At 40.4% G+C, this 21,294-nt stretch overlaps 1 protein-coding gene across 1 annotated transcript in view; it reads right to left on the bottom strand.

The window, feature by feature from the left end:
- The window catches only part of fbxo41 (F-box protein 41), a 62,459-nt gene that overhangs the window by 16,326 nt on the left and 24,839 nt on the right, over positions 1-21,294 (bottom strand). The window contains exons 3-5 of the mRNA XM_073843206.1: positions 17,419-17,626; positions 12,089-12,162; positions 806-1,173 (exon numbers count right to left, since the gene is read on the bottom strand). Of these exons, the coding sequence (XP_073699307.1) occupies positions 806-1,173; positions 12,089-12,162; positions 17,419-17,626 (650 nt within the window). The remainder of the gene's footprint in view (positions 1-805; positions 1,174-12,088; positions 12,163-17,418; positions 17,627-21,294) is intronic.

Below are 21,294 nucleotides of genomic sequence, written 5' to 3'. Positions count from 1 at the left end.
AAATTTATAATTATGACCCATGTATTGCTTCAAATATACACATGCTACTCATGACTGGTTTTGTGGTCTAGGGTCACATATATTACACATATATATATTTGTTTCCTTTTCAATAAGATGTGTGCAGGCCTACTGCTGCACCCAACAAAGCTTGCTAATGTTTTCTGCCACATAATCTATGACAGCTGAACAAAGGAGAGGTCAGCACAAATTAATCTTAATCAATGTGAATGAAATACATACAGTAAAGACATCATGGCCTCAAGTCATACTCTGTATGGTATGATGATGTATGAGAGCATGTAGTTGTCTATTGGTTACTCATTTTGCTCTTCCCACAATGACCTGGAGTCAGCAGTTGGAAAATTGTGCTCATTGCTCATGGTTTTATGACACACGCTCTCTACTGCTCTCTGGCCTGTGATCCTAACAGCAGTTGCATTCATCTGACCTAATTTTCCTCAGCCGGCATCCTGGGCCTCTGACCTGACTATACCGTCATTATTTGGAGAGTGGGTACTGTGGCCTGGGGCCTGACAAACTGGTCGACAAACTGTTACCTCACAAACTTATATGCTGCAAAATGACTTGCAATGATTTGCAACCATAGCAGCATTTGCCCTTTTCTGCCTGCCCCAGATTGTGTTTTAAATGACTGGCAAGCCAAAAATGACATTTACATTTATGCCTTTGGATTTGTGCTCCCTGGGAAATAAACCATGTTATTCCACCAACATTTAGAAACACAAAATAAACCCCAGGACAAATTCTTCGCTCGTCCTGCCCACGCAGGTCAATGACGCACCTGTAGCTAGTCTGTATCCTCCACGGTTCCCCCCGTGCTGGCTTTCTGCTCTCCTGTCTTGCTCCCACATCTCGGCTTCGGACTCGGTGGTTCGGGATCCTACGTCAGACACGTCGCCCTCCTCTCCTTCCGTGCTGTTCCGGTACGGCCGGCGTTGCCAGTTTTGGATTGCCTGTTTGCGAAGACCCCAGCTCCGGGAAGCAGCCGCCCTATCGTATCCTCCTCCTCCTCCACCACCTCCTTCTCCAAGTCGGCACTGGACGTGGTAGTACTGGGCATCGGGGCAGTCCTCCAGAGCGTGGAGGTCCACACTGTCACTGTCGTAACCTCCTGAGCCCTGGGACACAGACTTCCCTCGTCCTGATGCGCTGTTTAGGAGGAGCACAAATTATATTGTGGTTGATTCGCAGAGTATTTTATAAAAGGAATTACCGGACATCTTAACCCTAACCAAAATAATGTCTCTTTAAAGTTCTGTCATTAATTACTCACCCTCATGTTGTTCCAAACCTGTAAGACCTTTGTTTATCTTCAAAAGACAAATCAAGATATTTTTGTTATATTTTCTGACCCTGCATATACAGTTGAGGTCAAAAGTTTGCATCTGCCTTTCAGAATCTGCTAAATGTTATTTTACCAAAATAAGAGGGATCATAGAAAATGCATGTTATTGTTTATTTATTACTGACCTAAATAAGATATTTCACATAAAAGATGTTTACATACAGTCCACAAGAGAAAATAATAGTTGAATTTATAAGAATGACACTGTTCAAAATTTTACATCCTCTTGATTCTTAATACTGTCTTTACATAAATGATCCACAGTTGTGTTTTTCTTGTTTAGTGATAGTTGTTCAGAGTCCCTTGTTTGTCCTGAACAGTTAAACTGCCTTCTGTGCTTCAGAAAAATCATTTAGGTCCCACAAATTCTTTGGGTTTCCAGCATTTTTGTGTATTTGAACCCTTTCCAACAATGACTGTTTGATTTTGTGATCCATCTTTTCACACTAACTGAAGGACTCATATGCAACTATTACAAAAGATTTAAACACTCACTGATGCTCCAGAAGGAAAAACCATGCAACTGAGCCGGGGGTGAAAACTTTTGAACAGAATGAAGATGTGTACATTTTTCTTATTTTGACTATATATCACATTTTCTTTCATTTAGTACTGCCCTTCAGAAGCTACAGAATATACTTACATGTTTCCCAAAAGACCAAATAAGTTAAACTTACCCTGATCTTCAAAATCTAAAAGTTTTCACCCCTGGCTTTTAATGCATGATTTTTCCTTCTGGAGCATCAGTGAGCTTTTAAACCTTCTGTAATAGTCACATTCAGGTCAGTACTAAATGAACAGTAGCACATTTTGGCGTGAACTATCCCTTTAAAGACGCAGGGTTTGTGTTAAAAGAAGTGTGTAAAAAGAACAGTGAGAGTTAACCAGGAAATATGATCAGATCTGTCTAGACAGACTTCCTATAATACACACAAACACACACCCACTAATTTAGAATTACAAAACTCTGCTAAATCACTTTGTTGGAAGAAAGATTGATAATTTGCAAAGATTAATCTTGCAAATATTATTTCTAAGCCTGAATGATTAATGGGTTATTTCCTTAATTGCACATACAAGAGCGGATCTTAGTTGTTTTCATTCAAAACACTTCTCTGAAGATTCTTCTTACCACTGAGCTCTGAACACTAAACCAACACTTTTAGGGATGCCATGAACTGTTTTTATACACTAGTGTCAGTCCTGACCTCAAAATGCCTTAAAGTAATAAAGTAATTATGCAATTTAATTTTCAAAGACACAAATAGTTGCATTTAAAACCTACTTGGCCTGGGCATCAGTTGAAATAAGTATGATACTTCTGAACACTTCCACTATGCAAGACCTTTTGTTAATCATTACAGGAGAAACCACTAAACTCAGGCAACAGTTAGGGCATTCGCATTGGATTATGGGTTAGGAATGTTCTCCTCCAAGGCTTAACAGTGACAGAATTTCCACTGGGGATTCCAGCCAGACATTTAGTCACTCTCCAGATGTTACAGTTCAAAAACCAACACTGAGACTTAAAAAGATACTGTGCTACTGCAGTTGCTAGTCACTGTAGGCTCTGCTGTAGGCAACTGACTACACTGATAGACTTTTCTATTTTACTGTGGGCTGAAGAGCAAACGACCCACTAGAGATGAAGCTGGGACACATTATCACTTCTTACACAGTAGGAATGTGTAATGTGTGCCTGGCGAGGCCAGAGAAATCAAAAGCCATTTCTAAGATAACATGCAAAAGCTTAAAAGAACTAGTATTTAAAATTGACAGCAAAGAATACAGACAATTTGGAAGAACTTTGAGGAAAGGTGTGATTTCTTTATAGTATTTTATAGCTTTCCTAATGTTTCAGCACACCTTACTTCATGTAAGAACTACCTATTTGTACTTTTCATTTGAAGTAAAAAATAGAGATGCTAAAAATGGAAGCAATGGCTAAAGATGTCCGTCCCCTAAGTCTACCTCACACAGATTTGCAAAATGAACTGCTGTGGACTGTAGGGCAGCTTATACAGTCAAACCTAAATTTATTCAGACACCTTCAGCATTTTACATTATCATTATTCGCTATAGTTTGAAAATGGTAATAAAATATGACAAGAACTCAGAATTAAACTGTGTGTGTCAGAACGAATTCATCTTGATAATGTCAGATAACTTTGATAGAAAGGTATGTAATGGATTACAATCAACCAAAAATTCAGACAACTGTTAATATGACAATATTTACACAACTATCAATACTTTGTTGAACAATTACCAAGCAACGTTTAATTTTGTTCACTCTGTGGTGTAAACATATCACATTAGCAATTAAAAAGAAAACACTTAAGCAAAACTTAAAAAAATTGGTCCGAATAATTTTTGGTGCCCAATTTTTTTTAAATTTACTAGTAGTCCACTGTATGAAGAATTTTTGGGGATAATATGTCACAGTTTACTTTATTTTGCTATCCTCACTTACATAAATGATCTATAGTGTCCTGCACCCACTAGTAAAAAAATATAAAAAATTATATCTGGTGTCAGAATAATTTTCAGTTGAATGCATTTAATCATATGTCTATTAGTGCTTTACTCAGCAACTTAGATATTTAATTATAATTATACAATTTATTAATCATTTTGTATTTATTAATATGTTTAAAAATTGATAAACATAATATAAAATGAGTTTGAATTATATTGATAAAAAAATTGATTTAAAAATTATTTTGTTATAATGTTTAGCTGTTCAAAGCTTTTAGGTCAGTAAGATATTTAAGTCTCTTATGTTCAATGAGGCTGTGTTTATTTAATAAATAAAGCACTATTATTATGAAATTTTATTACAATTTAAAATATCTGTGTTTTATTGTAATATACTTTAAAATGTAATTTATTCCTCTGATGCAAAGCTGAATTTTCAGCATCATTACTTCAGTCTTCAGTGTCACATGATCTAATAATAATTTTAATATCTTAATTTGCTGCTCAATAAACATTTCATCTTATTATAAATGTTCAAAACAATTTTTGTGAAAACGATCACGCATTTTGTTTCCAGAATTCTTTGATGAACAGAAAGCATTGTTAAAACAGAAATCTTTTGTAACATCATAAATGCCTCTACTGTTACTTCTGTTAAATTTAACGCATTCTTGCCAATTAAAATTACAACTTTCTTTCTGTCCACATGTCACTTGTTTAATTTAAGTCTTAATTATTGACTCAGTCTAATGATGGTGGTTGTGTCGTAATGAAGGAACAGCAGTGATCATATGCAGTCTGATATTTCAATCCTCTCTCATCTGATTCACAAGGAAGACCTGCGGAGCCTATGCTGTCAATTTAGGGACAGCAGACTCCAGGCAAACCCACGCTGCTTCTTCCTTCCCTCAGAGCACCAAATGGTTTGATACAGCCCATGCGCAGATGCACACACACAACAGATGGACAGTGATGTCTCATTCACAGATCAGAACCTTGTTAAAAGAGCAGCTGCACAAAGGTTATAGTATGTTATGGAGAAATCGCCTAAGAAGATGAAGATATAAAAATAAAAACAAGTGTAATTTGTTTGTGATGCAAATTAGTCATGCTCAATGTCAGATGGTGACTTGCTGAGACAATTTCAGTAGAATAATATTACATCTTTAAAATAGTGATGCTCACAATATGTTCAAATTGTCTACATTTATTCTATGCCCGGTTATAGCCTCATTAAAAATAGCATTTATAAAACACCAAATAAATAGGCATTATTAAGACATTATTTTGTTTTAAATTGCAGTTAAGAAAGAAACTGCTGACAGAGTTTTCATTTTAGTTTGAACCACTTCAAACTAAAATGAAAACTCTGTCAGCAGTTCAATCAAGAATTTAGGTTTTACTAAGTTTGGGCATTTGGTCTGACCTGACACACACATGCTCTCAGTACACACACACAAGAAGTGTTCACCACTATCCTTCAAGAGCCTTGGGTACTGGTTGTTTTTGGCCTTGTGCTTTTAGGCACTTTAGTTTAGTCACACACAGTGTGTTTATGTGTGTGTGTCAGTGTGCAACAAGACTCTTTCCGCATATCTTCTGCATGGCTGAGAGATTACAGACTGGTTTAACCCTGAGGCGAATTCAACAATCTAGCGATTTTCCCTAGACACGTCCACACCAGGCTGACTCCAACACAGCTACAAGATAAAAGACATAAACATGCTGCTCTGCCGTATTTGAGATACAGCTGCAAAACTTCTGGGGGCAAACTTAATGCTAAATTTAGTACTTCCAAGTTTGAAGTAAAACTATACTTTCACAGTTTTATATCTTTATCTTTTTGAGTGGGTCAATGAATCCATCATTCAACCCATTTTTTTCATAAATGTAATTACAACACATTTAATGATTATTTAAAGGATCAGTTCACTTCCAGAATAACAATGTCTTGATAATTTACTCTCCTCATGTCTAAGATGTTCATGTCTTTCTTTCTTCAGTAAAAAAATGAAGGTTTTTGAGGAAAACATTTGAGGGATTGAGGGACATTGAGTTGAAGGTCCAATTGTTTCAATGTGGCTTCAAGGCTCTACATGATCCCAGCTGAGAAATAAGGGTTTTATGTGGCAAAACGATCAGCCATTTTCCAAAAAAAAATTACAAATCACGTTGGACTTTGATTAAAAAAGGTAGGGTAGGGGTGGAAAAACTAATCTCATTTTCTCCTCCAACTTCTAAATAGTCCAACATCATTGTTTTTTTTTTTTTTTTTTTTTGTAAAGGGTGCTTTGACATTCTTTGCATGTTTGCTTTGTAAACACTGGGTCAGAATTTCCGCCAATGTCACGTGTGACTATTCCTATGTGACTATGTAATGCGTGAACTCTAAGATGAGCATTTGTGGTTAAAAAGTATATTTATTTTTATTCTTTTTTGAAAACAACTGATTATTTTGCTACATAAGATTATTCTTATTCCTTGGCTGGGATTGTGTAGAGCTCTTTGAAGCTGCATCGAAACTGCAATTTTGGACCTTCAACCCATTAAAGTCCACCACATGGAGAATAATCCTGCAGTGTTTTCCTCACAAACCTTAATTTCTTTTCAACTGAAGAAAGACAGACATACAAATCTTGGATGACATGGGAGTGAGCAAATTTTCTATTATGATTCTGGAAGTGAATCTGTTAAAAAACTTCATTCATGCAAAACAATTACACTTCTATTCAGTATTTAAATGCCCTGTAATTTGCTCTGTAACCTGAGCAAAACACTAAATGACTAGGGTTCCCTCTCAGTCGGTCTCTTCGACGTCATAGAAATGCGCACAGTTAAGGACTGCACTACCCGTCTGCTGTGTCGCAGCGACCATCTCCTCTGTGCGCTTCAGCACTGCGAGCAGCTTTCTAAAAGAGTGACACGGGTGAACGTCTTTTTAAAGACGAGGCATTCAAAAGAGCAAAATGCCGTTTCACCCGTGCATTTCTGGATGCGGTCGTTACCTGGCGCCAGGTGATGGTCACAATCGCTGTCTGACGTGCCTGGGCATTGAGCATGCTCAGGCGGTGTTCGTGGATGAGTCATGTCGTCATTGCGGCGGCATGTCCATCACGGAGCTGCGGACCAGACTCCGCTTCCTGCAAAGGGGCGGGGTGCCAGTTCCTCTGCCCAGATCTACCGTTCCCCCCGGCAATAATCCGTTGGGGGTTTCTCCTTCCACCGACACTCCGGTTCCAATGGAGCTCCCAGGAGAGTGTGCTGGACCTCCCCGTGGGGTACCGCTCATTACTTTTGGGGCTCCCCGTGAAAACCAGATGTCGATCGCGGCATCGGGGGGTGAGCCAGACTTCTCGGGGGGGGGGGGGGATGATTCTGGGCGGTCAGCGGTGCCGGATACCGACCCTGAGATGATGGCTATGCTTGCCCGGGCCGCCGAGAAGGTAGGGCTTGAATGGAACCCCCCATCACGTCCCGACCCTTCTCTGCTGGACGATTGGTATCTCGGGGTGGCCCGCGCTGGTTCTCAGCATCCCACCCCAGTGCCTTTCTTCCCGGAGGTGCATGACGACCTCACGGGGACGTGGACGGCACCTTTTACTGCCAGAAACCGCTCCAGTGGCACGTCCTCCCTCGCCACCCTTGATGGCGGACTAGCGCGGGGGTACACGGCTGTCCCGCCGATGGAGCGTGCGGTGGCGATGCAATTGTGTCCCGGCGCTGCTTCCACTTAGCGGGGCAACCCGTTGCTCCCCTCCCGGGCCTGAAGGCACTCGTCGGCTCTGATCGGCAGTGCCTATGCGGCCTGTGAGGCTGCTGGTTCCGTCCATAAGGCCAGGCACTGAAGGACCTGTACGAGGGTGGGCACGATGCAGAAGTTCTATGTGAACTTCGTATCGCGACGGACCTCGCGCTATGAGCGACGAAGGTGACTGCGCGGTCTCTGGGTCGTGCGATGTCCACGATGGTGGTCCAGGAACGCCATCTCTGGCTGTGTCTGGCCAACATGAGGGAAGCCGATAAGATCAGGTTCCTAAATGCCCCTGTGTCCAAGACCGGCCTCTTCGGCGACGCGGTGGAAAACTTTGCCCAGCAGTTTTCTGCCGCCCAGAAGCAGACTGAGGCCATTAGTCACATCCTGCCCCGGCATGCTCCTGCTGCTGCCTCCACCCAGCCGTTGGTGGCACCTCGGTCTGCTCGTCGCCGAGGGCGGCCCCCTGCTTCCGCCCCCGCTCCACAGCAGCCAGCGCAGCAGCCTTCACAACGGCGCCGTGGAGCCGGTCGCAGGGCGCCCGCCCCGCCCGTCCAGGCTCCCACAAAGACCAGTGGGAAACGCAAGAACAAGCGTCCCTGAGACGGGCGACCCAGAGATGGAGGAAGCTGCTCTTCGGGAGGTGGTGAACGCACCACTCCCTCCCCCGGAATAGGGCCGGGCGGAGAATCTTTTGTTTCTTTTTTCCCCGTCATCAGCCTCACAGCCAGTGACACCCAAATTTTCAATAAAAGAGCAATTTCCACTATCTCTAGATCCCCAGAGGGGACAGCGGGTGTTGCAAGGGTCAACCCCGGGCCTCACCCCCTCTCCCCTCTCGCCAGCAAACAGCACTGGGTGGTTGGAGAGTGCTGTAGAACGGACTACTCACGCAACAGCTGCCAGAACGCAGGTAAATGTCTCACAGACATCACACACAGACACACTGACCCTGCTTCGGACCGGCACAGAGTTCCACCTCGCTGCTCCCCCGCGGGTACGTCGATGGTTCCGCTGGTACCGCTTGTACGTTGTCTGGGAGCCTGGCTAGAGCCAGTCTGGCTCCTCCGAACCATCAGACTCAGCTATGCGATTCAGCTCGCCCGGCGTCCTCCCAGGTTGAGGGGCATCCACTTCACTACAGTGAAAGCGGCAGATGCCCGTCCTGCGCACAGAGATTGCTACCTTGATGGTGAAGGAAGCAATAGAGCCAGTCCCTCCAGCCGGTATGAGGACAGGGTTTTACAGCCCTTACTTCATAGTACCCAAGAAAGTCGGTGGGTTACGACCGATCCTGGACCTGCGCGTCTTGAATCGAGCTCTTCACAAGCTACCTTTCAAGATGCTCACGCAGAAACACATCATCTGTCCGTCCCCAGGATTGGTTTGCAGCGATCGACCTGAAGGACGCATACTTTCTTGTTTCGATCCTTCCGTGCCACAGGCCATTCCTGCGGTTTGCGTTTGAAGGCAGAGCATATCAGTACAAAGTCCTGCCCTCTCGCCCCGTGTCTTCACGAAAGTCGCGGAGGCAGCCCTTGTTCCTCTCAAAGAACAGGGCGTTCGTATCCTCAACTACCTCGACGACTGGCTGATGCTAGCACAGACTCGAGGTCAGTTATGCGAACACAGTGACCTGGTGTTGGCACACCTCGCCCGCTTTGGCCTTCGGGTCAACTGGGAAAAGAGCAAACTCTCTCCTACGCAGAGGATCTCTTTTCTCGGTGTGGAGCTGGACTCGGTCAACCAAACAGCTCGCCTCACACAAGAGCGTGCTCAGTCGGTGCTGAACTGCTTGAACACGTTCAAGAGCAGGAAAGTGGTCCCACTGAAACAATTTCAGAGGCTCCTGGGGCATATGGCAGCAGCTACGGCAGTTGTACCGCTTGGTCTGCTCCATATGAGACCACTTCAGCACTGGCTTCATGGCCGAGTCCCAAGGAGAGCGTGGCAGCGCAGCACTCTCCGGGTCAAAGTAACCTCGGCCTGTCGCCAAACCTTCACCCCGTGGTCAGACCTAGTTTTTCTTCGGGCAGGAGTACCCTTAGAACAGGTCTCCAGGCATGCTGTGGTACACACGGATGCCTCCACCACCGGTTGGGGGGTCACGTACAATGGGCAGGCAGTGTCGGGGGTTTGGACGGGCCCTCAGCTACACTGGCACATCAACTGCCTAGAGCCGCTAGCAGTACGCCTTGCCTTGAACCGTCTCAAAGGGCGCCTTCGAGGCAAACACGTGCTGGTCCATACGGACAACACTGCGACCGTTGCGTACATCAACCGACAAGGTGGTCTACACTCCCGTCGCATGTCGCAGCTCGCTGTTCTCTCCTCCTCTGGAGTCAGAAGCATCTGAGGTCGCTTCGTGCCTGTCACATTACGGGCTTGCTCAACCATGCAGCCGACGAGCTCTCACGAGCTACGCTTCCCGGAGAGTGGAGACTCTATCCCCAGTCGGTCCAGCGGATTTGGAGACGTTTCAGGGAAGCTCAGGTAGACCTGTTCGCTTCTCCGGAGACGTCCCACTGCCAGCTCTTTTATTCCCTGACCGAGGGTACTCTCGGCACGGACACCCTGGCATGCAGCTGGCCGCGGGGCCTGCGCAAATATGCGTTTCCCCCAGTGAGCCTTCTCGCACAGACACTGTGCAAAGTCAGGGAGGACGAGGAGCGGGTCCTGCTAGTGGCTCCTTAATGGCCCACTCGGACCTGGTTTCCAGAACTAATGCTCCTCGTGACAGCCCCTCCCTGGCGGATTCCTCTGAGGAAGGATCTACTGACTCAGAGACGGGGCACCCTGTGGCACCCGCGTCCAGACCTCTGGAAACTATATGTCTGGTCCCTGGACGGGACGCGGAGGTTCTAGGTGATCTACCCCAAGGAGTGGTAGACACCATCACTTCGGCGAGAGCTGTATCCACGAGACATGCTTACGCCTTGAAGTGGAACCTGTTCGTCGATTGGGCTTTCTCTAGAAATGAGGATCCCCGAAGATGCTCGATCGGAGTCATGCTCACCTTTTTGCAGCAAGGGTTGGATCGTAGGCTGTCCCCCTCCACTCTTAAGGTCTATGTAGCCGCCATCTCTGCAAACCATGACCCCATAGAAGGAAGGTCGGTGGGTAAGCACAACCTGGTCATCAGGTTTCTTAGGGGAGAGAGGAGGTTAAATCCTCCTAGGCCCCCCTCCGTACCCTCTTGGGACCTGTCTCTGGTGCTCACAGCACTACAGCGGGTCCCCTTTGAGCCTTTGCAGTCAGTCGAGCTGAAGTATCTCTCTATGAAGACTCTGCTCCTGCTTGCACTGGCCTCCATCAAGAGGGTAGGGGACCTGCAGGCGTTTTCGATCGACGATTCGTGCCTTCAGTTCGGGCCGGCAGATTCCCAGGTAACCCTGAGGCCCAGGCCTAGCTACGTGCCCAAGGTTCCCACTACTCCCTTCAGGTATCAGGTGGTGAGCCTGCAAGCGCTGCCCCCGGAGGAGGCAGACCCAGCCCTAGCTTCGCTTTGTCCCGTCCGAGCATTAAGATGCTATGTCGACCGGACCCAAAGCTTCAGGACCTCAGACCAGCTCTTCATTTGTCACGGAGGACGGCAGAAGGGGAAGGCCGTCTCCAAGCAGAGGATGGCACACTGGATAGTGGACGTCGAAGAGACCGACTGAGAGGGAACGTCTCGGTTAAGTATGTAACCCTCGTTCCCTGAAGGAGGGAACGGAGACGTCACGTCCCGTCGCCTCAGCTGCTGTACCACCACTGTGCGGCCGGACCCAAGCTCGGCTCCTCAGCGAAATCCTGTCTATGCATTGCACCTGCTGTGTATTTATGCTCACGCTGTGATCAGCGACAGCTGGATGCAATCATGCATGCCAATGTGCATTGGCTCGTTTAGTTTACACACGAAGAGGATTGGTCTCTCTAGGCGATATCCCAATTCGTCGGTCTCCGACGTGACGTCTCCGTTCCCTCCTTCAGGGAACGAGGGTTACATACGTAACCGAGACGTTCTTCTGATATTTTTTTTATAATATGCAGATCAATTAATAAATACATAAACAATACAAAAAAATATTTAAACCAATAGTTTACCCAAAAATGAAAATATGTAATAATGAAAAAATGTAAACAAGTTTCAGTTTCTTGCACAGACCAATTGTTTCTCTTTGTAAGACCATAATATATTGTCATTGCCTGAATATGCTTTTTGTAGTTCTCAAAGTGCTAGTAGCTTTTGACATGCAATTTCTCAATCATCAAGGACCATGATTTCAGCTAAAAATAAAAATAAAAATAAATTCTACTGAGATTGAGAGTGAGCAAATTAACAGCATTTTTTTAAATTGTATTAATTATTATGATTTAATTTAAAATCAATGGTATTACTTATAAACAATTAACAAATAGTTAGTTATTCAAATTTATAATAATTCTAATAAAATGTGGCTGATGCCAAAACAGTCATGCAGGCAGAATTCAGCTATTCTGAGACTTACGCAGTGCTGGGGGAGGAACGTCGATCGCACACTTGGTACATTCCCCTCGATGCCCCAGAGAGACTGGAATTTCTCTATGAGAGAAAGAGAGAAATCAGTTTAGAGTGTGTATGAGAGAGAAAGATGCTTCAAAGTTTTACTGAACACATTTGAGATACTGTAGCTCAACATCTGCAGGGAAATATACACAGAATCAAAGCAAATTGACAGGTAGGGTATAAAACTAGGACCTGTTTGAACTGTTCAGACATGATCCAGACCAAAGTAATACAGTACATGGGAGAAAATAGTCACATTTTCGTCAGAACTTTATTGATGAGATCACAACTCACGACTTACGACTGTTTTAGCGTCACTATATATGCTTCATGAGGACTAGGTTATGTCTGGGTCAACACTGACAGTAATGAGTCCAAAATAACAGCACAGCCAACAAGACAGCAGGTTGCTTTGCATCACTGATTACTCATCTTACAAATAACTAATTTGTCATTTAGCTGCTTTTATGCAAATTGGCTAACCATATACTTATTACACGGAAAATTCCCCTGGTGCAACCTGCGTTAATGTGCCTTGCTGAAAGGCACTACCAGGCCAAATAATTGGCAAAATTGCACCAAATCGACTTTGTTTCCCAACAGTCACGCTCTCTTGATCAATCGTGCCATTATAACAAATCTGATGAAAGCCTTGTAAAATAATAATGGAACATTTTATATTTAAGTTTTTAAATATGATCAAATCTACATCACTGTTATTTTAGTATAATTGATAAACTATTATAGTTTTTGGCTTTTGATAGATTTTTTATTTTATTTTATTTAAAACATTAATTTAATTGTGTTTATTTGACTTGTTTCCATTTAATTTGAAACTTTCAGTGTAATTTTAAACTATTACTACATTTTGTTAAGTTCTGCCATTTTTTTATATGTCTATAGTTTTTTATTAGTTTTATTTTATATTGGTTATTGTTTATTTTAGTTCAAGTAACAAAATGGATGGGTTTTATTTGGGCTGGTTTTAGTTAACTACAATAACTCTAATCTATGTAAATTGTATTTTAAGTACAATTGTATTTGAAAGCTTATTTTCGATTCTGAGATGCAGGGAAATATGGACATTTTAAATTTTTTTATGAAATATTTTTTCTATTGTAAGAGAAACATTGATTTCCTTGTAAATCCCAAATTTAGTACTTCAGATGGTGTTATAAAAATCAATTAAAAAAAGTATCCTTATCTTACAGAAACACCATATTGTTCAACTACTAATGACTTTATTATGTCAGACGTAAGTATTAGACTTACCAATCTCATATAGGAAACTGTGCCTTTAAATAACTGCTCTAGCCAGTTAGATGATACACCCCAGAAAACATGGGCCTAGCAAGGTGTCATAGTGCTGACAGGGCACACACACATATTCACAAACACACACTGAGCTTAGCGCCTGCAGAAATGGGGCAGAAAGAGAGGCAGCGGCATTGATCTCACTAGTGTTGCACAGTGTGAAGGACTGGCTGGGATTGTGGGAAATGCTTGAGACGACAACAATAATTTTGCAGCTCCATCTTTTTCCTTCTTGCTTAGTTTCCTGCCTGCATCTGTCTGTGCTGTAATTTAGGCCAAATGTCCTGAATCACAGCAAGTATGCTCCTGAAACACTGCCCCCTTCTTCTGACATCACTGAGTGTACTTTCATTCCAGATAGTAGGAGACTGAAAGGCTGTTTCTGGCATTTGGGAACAGGCTGTGTGTGAACTCAAACTGAGTCAACAGTGCTGTGTGCAACAAACTATATGAGTAAATGACAAATGTAGATTGCTGTTTCCATGGTGATGAAGGGGGACCCCAATGATGTCAGAGGGTGAGTTGTTAGGGTGCTGCCTGAATATGCCATTCACTGTCAACAAGAATCCTAAAACAGGCTTATACATAGAGTGTACAAAAACTTTCTCATTTCTACACTCTCTTTAATACTTCTGACAAATGGAAATGATTTTTATTAAGTTTTCCCCTCAGGAAATACCAAATAATTCCTTAGTAATCTGAATGCATTTACTGTATGCTCAGTGGAGCCAGTTATGAGACCAATTAGTAACCAAGCACAGTTTAACATCCTCTATATCTAAGAAAATGAGACTAGTGTACCGGTGCAATATTTTAACATTGTAAAAGTTCTCTGGAGGTTCACAGAAATCAAGTTAGTACTGATGAGTATTTAGTATGAAACACTTCCTGAGTGCTGCAGGTTTATTTATCTCACAGAACTTCAACCATGACTTCAACCAAGTACTTGAGGTATTTTCCACTGCCTGCCCTCAATCTGTTATATTTTTTTCTGGACGTGATGGTAAATGTTGATGTACTTATAGAACAAAGTCTTCTTTCACTACATTAACTCATATATTATAAAGCCATCTTTTCACATGTCCACACAACCAAAATATTTGTCTAGTTACATAAGTATCTTTTTCAGATTAAATCTTTCTACATATATACACTACCACTCAAAAGTTTGGGATAGGTAAGATTATTTAATATTTTGAAAATAGTATATTTTGCTCACCAAAGCTGCATTTACAGTGGCATGTGAAAGTGTGGATCCTCTTGCAGAAAATATGAATAATTTTAACAAAATAAGAGAGATCTTCCAAATGCATGTTCTTTTTTATTTCGCACTGTCCTAAGTAAGATATTTTATGTAAAAGATGTTTACATATAAGACAAAAAATGGCTAAAATGATTCAAATAACCACCTTCAAAAGTTTGGGAACCCCTGGTTCTTAAAACTGTGTGTGGTTACCTGGATGATTTACAGCTTTTTTTGTTTGTTTTTTTTTGTGATGGAAGTCCCTTATTTGTTCTAAACAGTTAAACTGAGCACGGTTCTTCTGAAAAATCCACCAGGTCCTGTAGATTCTTCAGTTTTCCAGCATCTTTGCACATTTGAACCCTTTCCAGCAGTGACTGTATGATTTTGACTTCGGGACTCAAACAACAACTATTAAAAAATGTTCAAACATTCACCGATGCTCCAGAAGGAAACACAATGCATTAACATCCGGGGGGTGAAATCTTTTTAAATTTGAAGATCAAGGTAAACTGTACTTAATTTATCTTCTGGTAAACATGCAAGTATCTTCTGTTGCTTCCAGGCTGCAATACTAAATGGAAAAAAATATATTCCAACAAAATAAAAACAATTTGCACATCTTCATCTTCAAAGTTTTCACCCCCAGCTCTTAATGCATCGTGTTTCCTTCTAGAGCATCGGTGAATGTTTGACCCCTTTTTTGTATGTTTGAGTCCCTCAATTGTCCTCAGTGTGAAAAGATGGATCTCAAAATCATACAGTCACTGCTGGAAAGGGTTTAAATATCCAAAAGATGCTGTAAAACTGAAGAATCTGCAGGACCTGGAGGATTTTTCTGAAGAACAGTGCTCAGTTTAGCTGTTCAGAACAAACAATGGACTTAAAACAAAAAAAAAAAAAAAAAAAAAAAAAACAGTTGTAGATCATCCAGGTAACCACAATGAGTATTAAGAACCATGGGTTCCCAAACTTTTAAACGGGGTTATTTTAATAATTTTAGATATTTATTTGTCTTGTGGACTATATGTAAACATCTTTTATGTAAAATATCTTACTCAGGACAGTACTAAATAAAAAATAACATGCATTTTTGTTCACATTTTCACAGATTCTGCAAGGGGTTCCCAAACTTTGACATGCCACTGTATTTGATCAGAAATGTAAAATATTAATGTAATAATGCTAACATTAAAAAATTCTGAAACAGCCATTATTTCAGTCTCCAGTGTCAAATTATCCTTCAGAAATCATTTGAATATGCTGATTTGATGCTGAAGAAACGTATTATTATAATTATCAAAAATGTGCATATATTTTATATGATATTATATAATATTTTTGTGGAAACCATGATGCATTTCAGGATTCTTTGATGAATATAACGTTTTTAATTGTTCACTTTTAATCAAATGAATGCATTCTTGCTTAATAAAAGTATTACTTTCTTAAAAAAAAAAACTTGCTGTTTTGCAGTACATACTAGAATGCAGAGTGAAAAAATGCAAAAGTATCAAATCAAATTCATACTTCTTTAAACTTGGTATTCAAACAGTAAGTAAAAGGGTCATGAACTGAGAAATCAAAATCCCCTTGATCTTTTGACATACAAGAGGCTTTTGCACTTAAAAAACATGCAAAAAAACTCAACTTTCTTGTTAGTCTAAAAACAGCTTATATTGAATCCAGTCTCTTGTTCTACAGCACTGCCTGTTTAGCCCTACTCACTGATTCATGCCTGTAGTGTAAATATGAAAGAGGTAAATGCACTGTATACTGTATACGCACAAATCAAATGATAAAGTTATGGATAAACAGTCTTTGCATTGCTTTCCTTCTGATCTCAACATTAGAATGAATGAACTTTATTTTTAATGAAGTTCCAGACCACATGAGTAAGAATTGGGCCTTTGTTCACTTCATTTTACACTGGATTAGTTCACAAGCAAAGTGAGCAACTGTTTTTAATATATGGTCACTATTCTTTGTCTGTTATTACAGATTGTTTGATATGTACTAAGCATTTATGCGTTTTTAACCTAAATCACAGCAGCGTCCATTTATGAAGGGTGTAGTTTGTCAAAAATACACAACTATCACCCAATTTTAGCTGGGGGTGTTTACTTTCGAGTCTACAATCTGTCACGCCTATTCGAACAGAGTGTTCTGATGAGGGGGGATTAAAACAGGACAGAAAATAGCCTATTACTTCTAAATTATGATGCTTGAAGTAAAAATCTTGATGACATAATAAGTGTTATTAAGTTCCCCTCAGGGAACAGTACAAAGTAATAAAAAAGGCAGTTCACAACCTTTTAAACAACTCACATTCTGTACATTTTGTAAAACATCATTTGCTAATGTGAAATGTGAATGTGAAAACCTCACAGCTATATTTTAAAGAGGATTATGACCTTGAGCTCACAAAGATAGTCGCCTACCTTTTTGGCACCTACTTTTTAATGCCTTTAAATGGTACCTTTGTAGGCAGCTCACCATTTGCAGGAACTAAGCAAACATTATACACCTATTCAGTTTTGCCTATGCATCACACTGACATACAAGACCATCAAATCCACACTTTGTAAGTGATATATCCATTATCAGAGATTTTCAGGAGAAAACTAAATGGAAATAAATTGCATATCTGACTACAAAGACAGTGAAATCTCTGATTTCTCTTCATCATTCCAGTGTCTTTTTTCTCCTTCATCTTATTCGCTCAGTCACTGTACCTGTCGTCCATTAGATTTGGATCCCTGCAGACTGCAGTGTCCCAGGCTGCCGTTGGGGGTGGTGGCACAGCTGCTGATGATCTGGAGCTGTTTCTCAGCACGGTCGGCCCGGTCCAATAGCTCTTCGATGAACTGCTGAAGACGCACTTTCGCATTGGCTTCACGCGCAGCTGTTTCCTGCAGAAACTGGTCGATCTGGGCCACCTCTCTGAGTCAAGAGGAAATGAACAAGGAAAAAGATATGAGGGTACTTGAGTGGATTGAGTAATTTCAGTGGTGATAACTTGATCAATATAATAATGAATACATTAAGAGCATGTAACTCTTAAGATATGGCGGTATGGCTTGGCATATAGATGGCCTGAATCATCCCTACCAATGGCATTTTCTTTAAAAGAAATTAAAGTCTACAGAACATGCAAATTTAAACCTGTCACACCTCGACAAATGGGAAAAGGGCATCTGATACCACTTTCTCCCTCCCATTTGTCCCTTTTCTCAAACTTGTTTATCTCCTCTAGCATTCTGCAAATCCCTGGAGTGTGCGTACAGCCAATGAAAGCACGACAACTGTTATCTCTGTGTAGGAAACGTCTCTGTACACAAACACTGGCTTGCGCCTCTGTCGACACCATCACCTCAGCTATTCTGAGCTTCTCTCACACTCATAGTAGATTCTCACACAGTTGGACTTTTCATTTTCGTACGCCAATAAAATGGTATTTTGAGATACTGACATCTTGACTATTTCAACACAGGTTGCAAATAACGTCATAAGCCATAGTGAATATGCAGCAGTTCCTGTACTCAAGGGAGAGGCTATAACTATCCACATAAATTAAAAGCAGCATTTTATAAACTAGGAAAATGAATGTGCGTAAATGTGATCTCGATGGCATTTATGTAATTGTGTAATCGCAAAAGATCCTCTAAGTAAATAACTATGATAAGGATCAGACTCTATTAAATTATCATGTACGACAGACTGTAGTCTGCACTGCTGCCTTTTCATATTACATGAATCTGGTGTATATCATGTTGGTATTGTTATTTCCAGCATGTTGCTCTTGTACAATAATTCATCATAACCAAATCAAGACTTGATCAGTTTTGAAATCATGGACAAAAAGGCTCAATGAAAAAAAACTTTTTTGTTTTGTTTTGCAGATGGTTGTATGGTTTGATTAATACAGGATCTAATGCTTTATGCAAACAATTAAACAGACCTTGTGTTGTTATTGATAAAATTAAAACTATTACAAAGCTAAAAGCTAAAAGTACTAAAAAATAATTTTTAAACTGAAATATATGTATATGGGTCAAAGGCGTTAAGATGGCCACATCAAAAGAAATTTACAAAAGTGATTTTATGTCCATAGAAAGCACAATAAATGTAAGTAAAGTGTCAAAAAAGTGTTTGGAGAATAAAATGTCAAAATTGGGTTGAAATAATGTTACATTGTCATTCAGTGTAAGAATAAGGGACCATAACACATTTTATTGTTTTAAATGAGTAAAACATTCTTACTGACAAATGGGCGAAACCTAGGATAGTGGCAAATTTTAAAAATTGGAAGAAGAAAAAAATAGAATTACAACTAATTAGTATTTGGGGGTAAAAGTAATTTGTCTTATAAATTGATTTTTGTTGTAAATATGACTGACAAGACCATTCAGTCTTCTGTAAATTAGGGAAAATGTATATTTATTTTTGCTCAGAAAAACAAAAATGCAATTAAATTATACAAAATTTTAAATATTTTTTGGAAAAACAATTTAAAGCAGTATTACACTTACTGTTTTTATGCTTAAACCCATCAAAACAAATATTAGATTTAAACCTAAATTTAAAAAAAAATGTAAATGAATATTAGAAATATTGCCTCTGCAGCTAATGGAATTAAGTATGATTTGAAGTACTAAAATTTAAATAATGCTATACAGAAATATTTATAAAAAAAATAAAAGCAACAAAAGCACAACATTTATAATATTAATAACACTCCTTTGAATACAGTTCAAGTCACGTGGACCACTTTTTATGGTGTATTTGTGTCCTTTATAAAGCATGAAAACTCTCTATTCATTGTTACTGCAAAGAACAGAACATTAAAGCAGTAGGTCCATTATTCAAAAAAATCTTTTGTGTTTCAAAGAAGTCACATTGGTTGGGAATGGCATACGAGTGAATACATTTTCTTTCTGGTCTTTTCAATTCAAAAGAGTCATACTGCAGTTTATTCAGTATCTTGTGTAATCACTTTTTGAATGACTGCTCTCTATTCACTTGACTGCAGTATTCTTACTGTAGTAAAGGTCAACAATGTTTTTGTTTACTAACAACAGAGAGAATGACAGTCAATCAACAGTGTAAACGAGACTAATTACAGGCCCAGTAATGTGGAGGCAGGGCAGATCAGCATGTGTTCACTGTGTGCTATACCACGTGCACATCCATATACATTGCGTCTGCCTCTGCCCCTCGCTGTATCTTGAACCACAGTACTGACTTTTCAGTAATTAAAGGGCTGGCACCTAATTTCGTCGGTCAGCTTGATAAATCTGTTTATCTAGCCACAATGTGTGGGGCCTCTAAAGGGAGAGTAACACTGTGATCAGTGTGTGTTTGTATTAAAGACCCCAGGAAATCAAAATTGAAGTTTTGTGGATTTAAGTCCATGTCTGTTTGCATTGAGACTGTCTCTATGTAAGTATTCACCTACACATGCAAATATATGCATTTTTACTAAAACAGTAGTCTTTCTCTCTGAAAAAAAATACACAAAGTAATGGTGACTCATGTTGTATGCAGGGGCGTATGCAAATTTGAGATAATAAATGCTAGCAGTTTTTAGCAACAAGCAATTTGATATATCCTGCCCCAAATTCCAGTTTTAATAGTTTCAACAATATGCCCAAATGCATGGTTACTTTTGGCCGTCAATGAAGAACCAAGATGTAGTTACAGCATCTACCAGCAGGGGCTAACAAAGCCATGCTAACCAGCAAATCCTTGACCTCTCAAACCCAGTAAGCCCTCTGAAGTAAACTTTGGTTTTATGTGTGCACTAGTGCTGGACGTTTTCGACCAAAAATCTAATTGCATAATACAGTTGCAGAACCACTACATTTTAATCACGATCCAAACAAACATGCTGCATTGGAGCATTTTTTGACGTAAATTAGACTGAATAATATTTAAATTTTAAAACAGAATGTTCTGACCTTAGCTTTGTGAAATTATGCTACATAAAACATATCTGCACAAAACAAAAACAGCAGACGGACTGAATGAAAACACAAATGTACTCTCTGACAGCAGGTGGCGCTTATGGAACAGCAGCGACAATGTTTTCTTGGTTACTGCTGTATGCTTATTATATGAAAGTAAGATAACAAGCAAATACTTTTCTGAAGATAGTGAGTTCCACTCAGAGATACTGTACATTTATATAACCCCCCACCCCAATACAGTACAGAATTTTCTTCCATAATTCACACATTGTGGACAGTAAGATGATGTGCCTGCTACAGTATTTTCTCCTCTTTCTGTTCATCTTCAGTGTCTCTGTGTGGAAGGCAGTTTCTGCCACTGAATTAAACGTTGTCCTATTTTTTCCTCAGAATTGCATGATACAAACTCGTAATTCTCACATTTTTTCTAAAATTGAGATATAAACTCAGAAGATATAAAATTTTGCGATTCTGACTTTTTTCTCACAATTGCAAATTTATATCTCACATTCTTTTTTCACAGAATTGTGATATAAACTCACAATTGCAAGTTATAGTCATATTTGCAATATATAAACTCACAATTTTAAGAATAAAAAGTCACAATTATGAGATATAAACTGTGAGATAAAAAGTCAGAAT

This window comes from Garra rufa, chromosome 6 (assembly GCF_049309525.1).
Source record: "Garra rufa chromosome 6, GarRuf1.0, whole genome shotgun sequence".
In the NCBI taxonomy this organism is placed as follows: Eukaryota; Metazoa; Chordata; class Actinopteri; order Cypriniformes; family Cyprinidae; genus Garra; species Garra rufa.
Note: the sequence above shows the minus strand (reverse complement) of the source record. Positions and strands in the feature narration are given on the sequence as shown.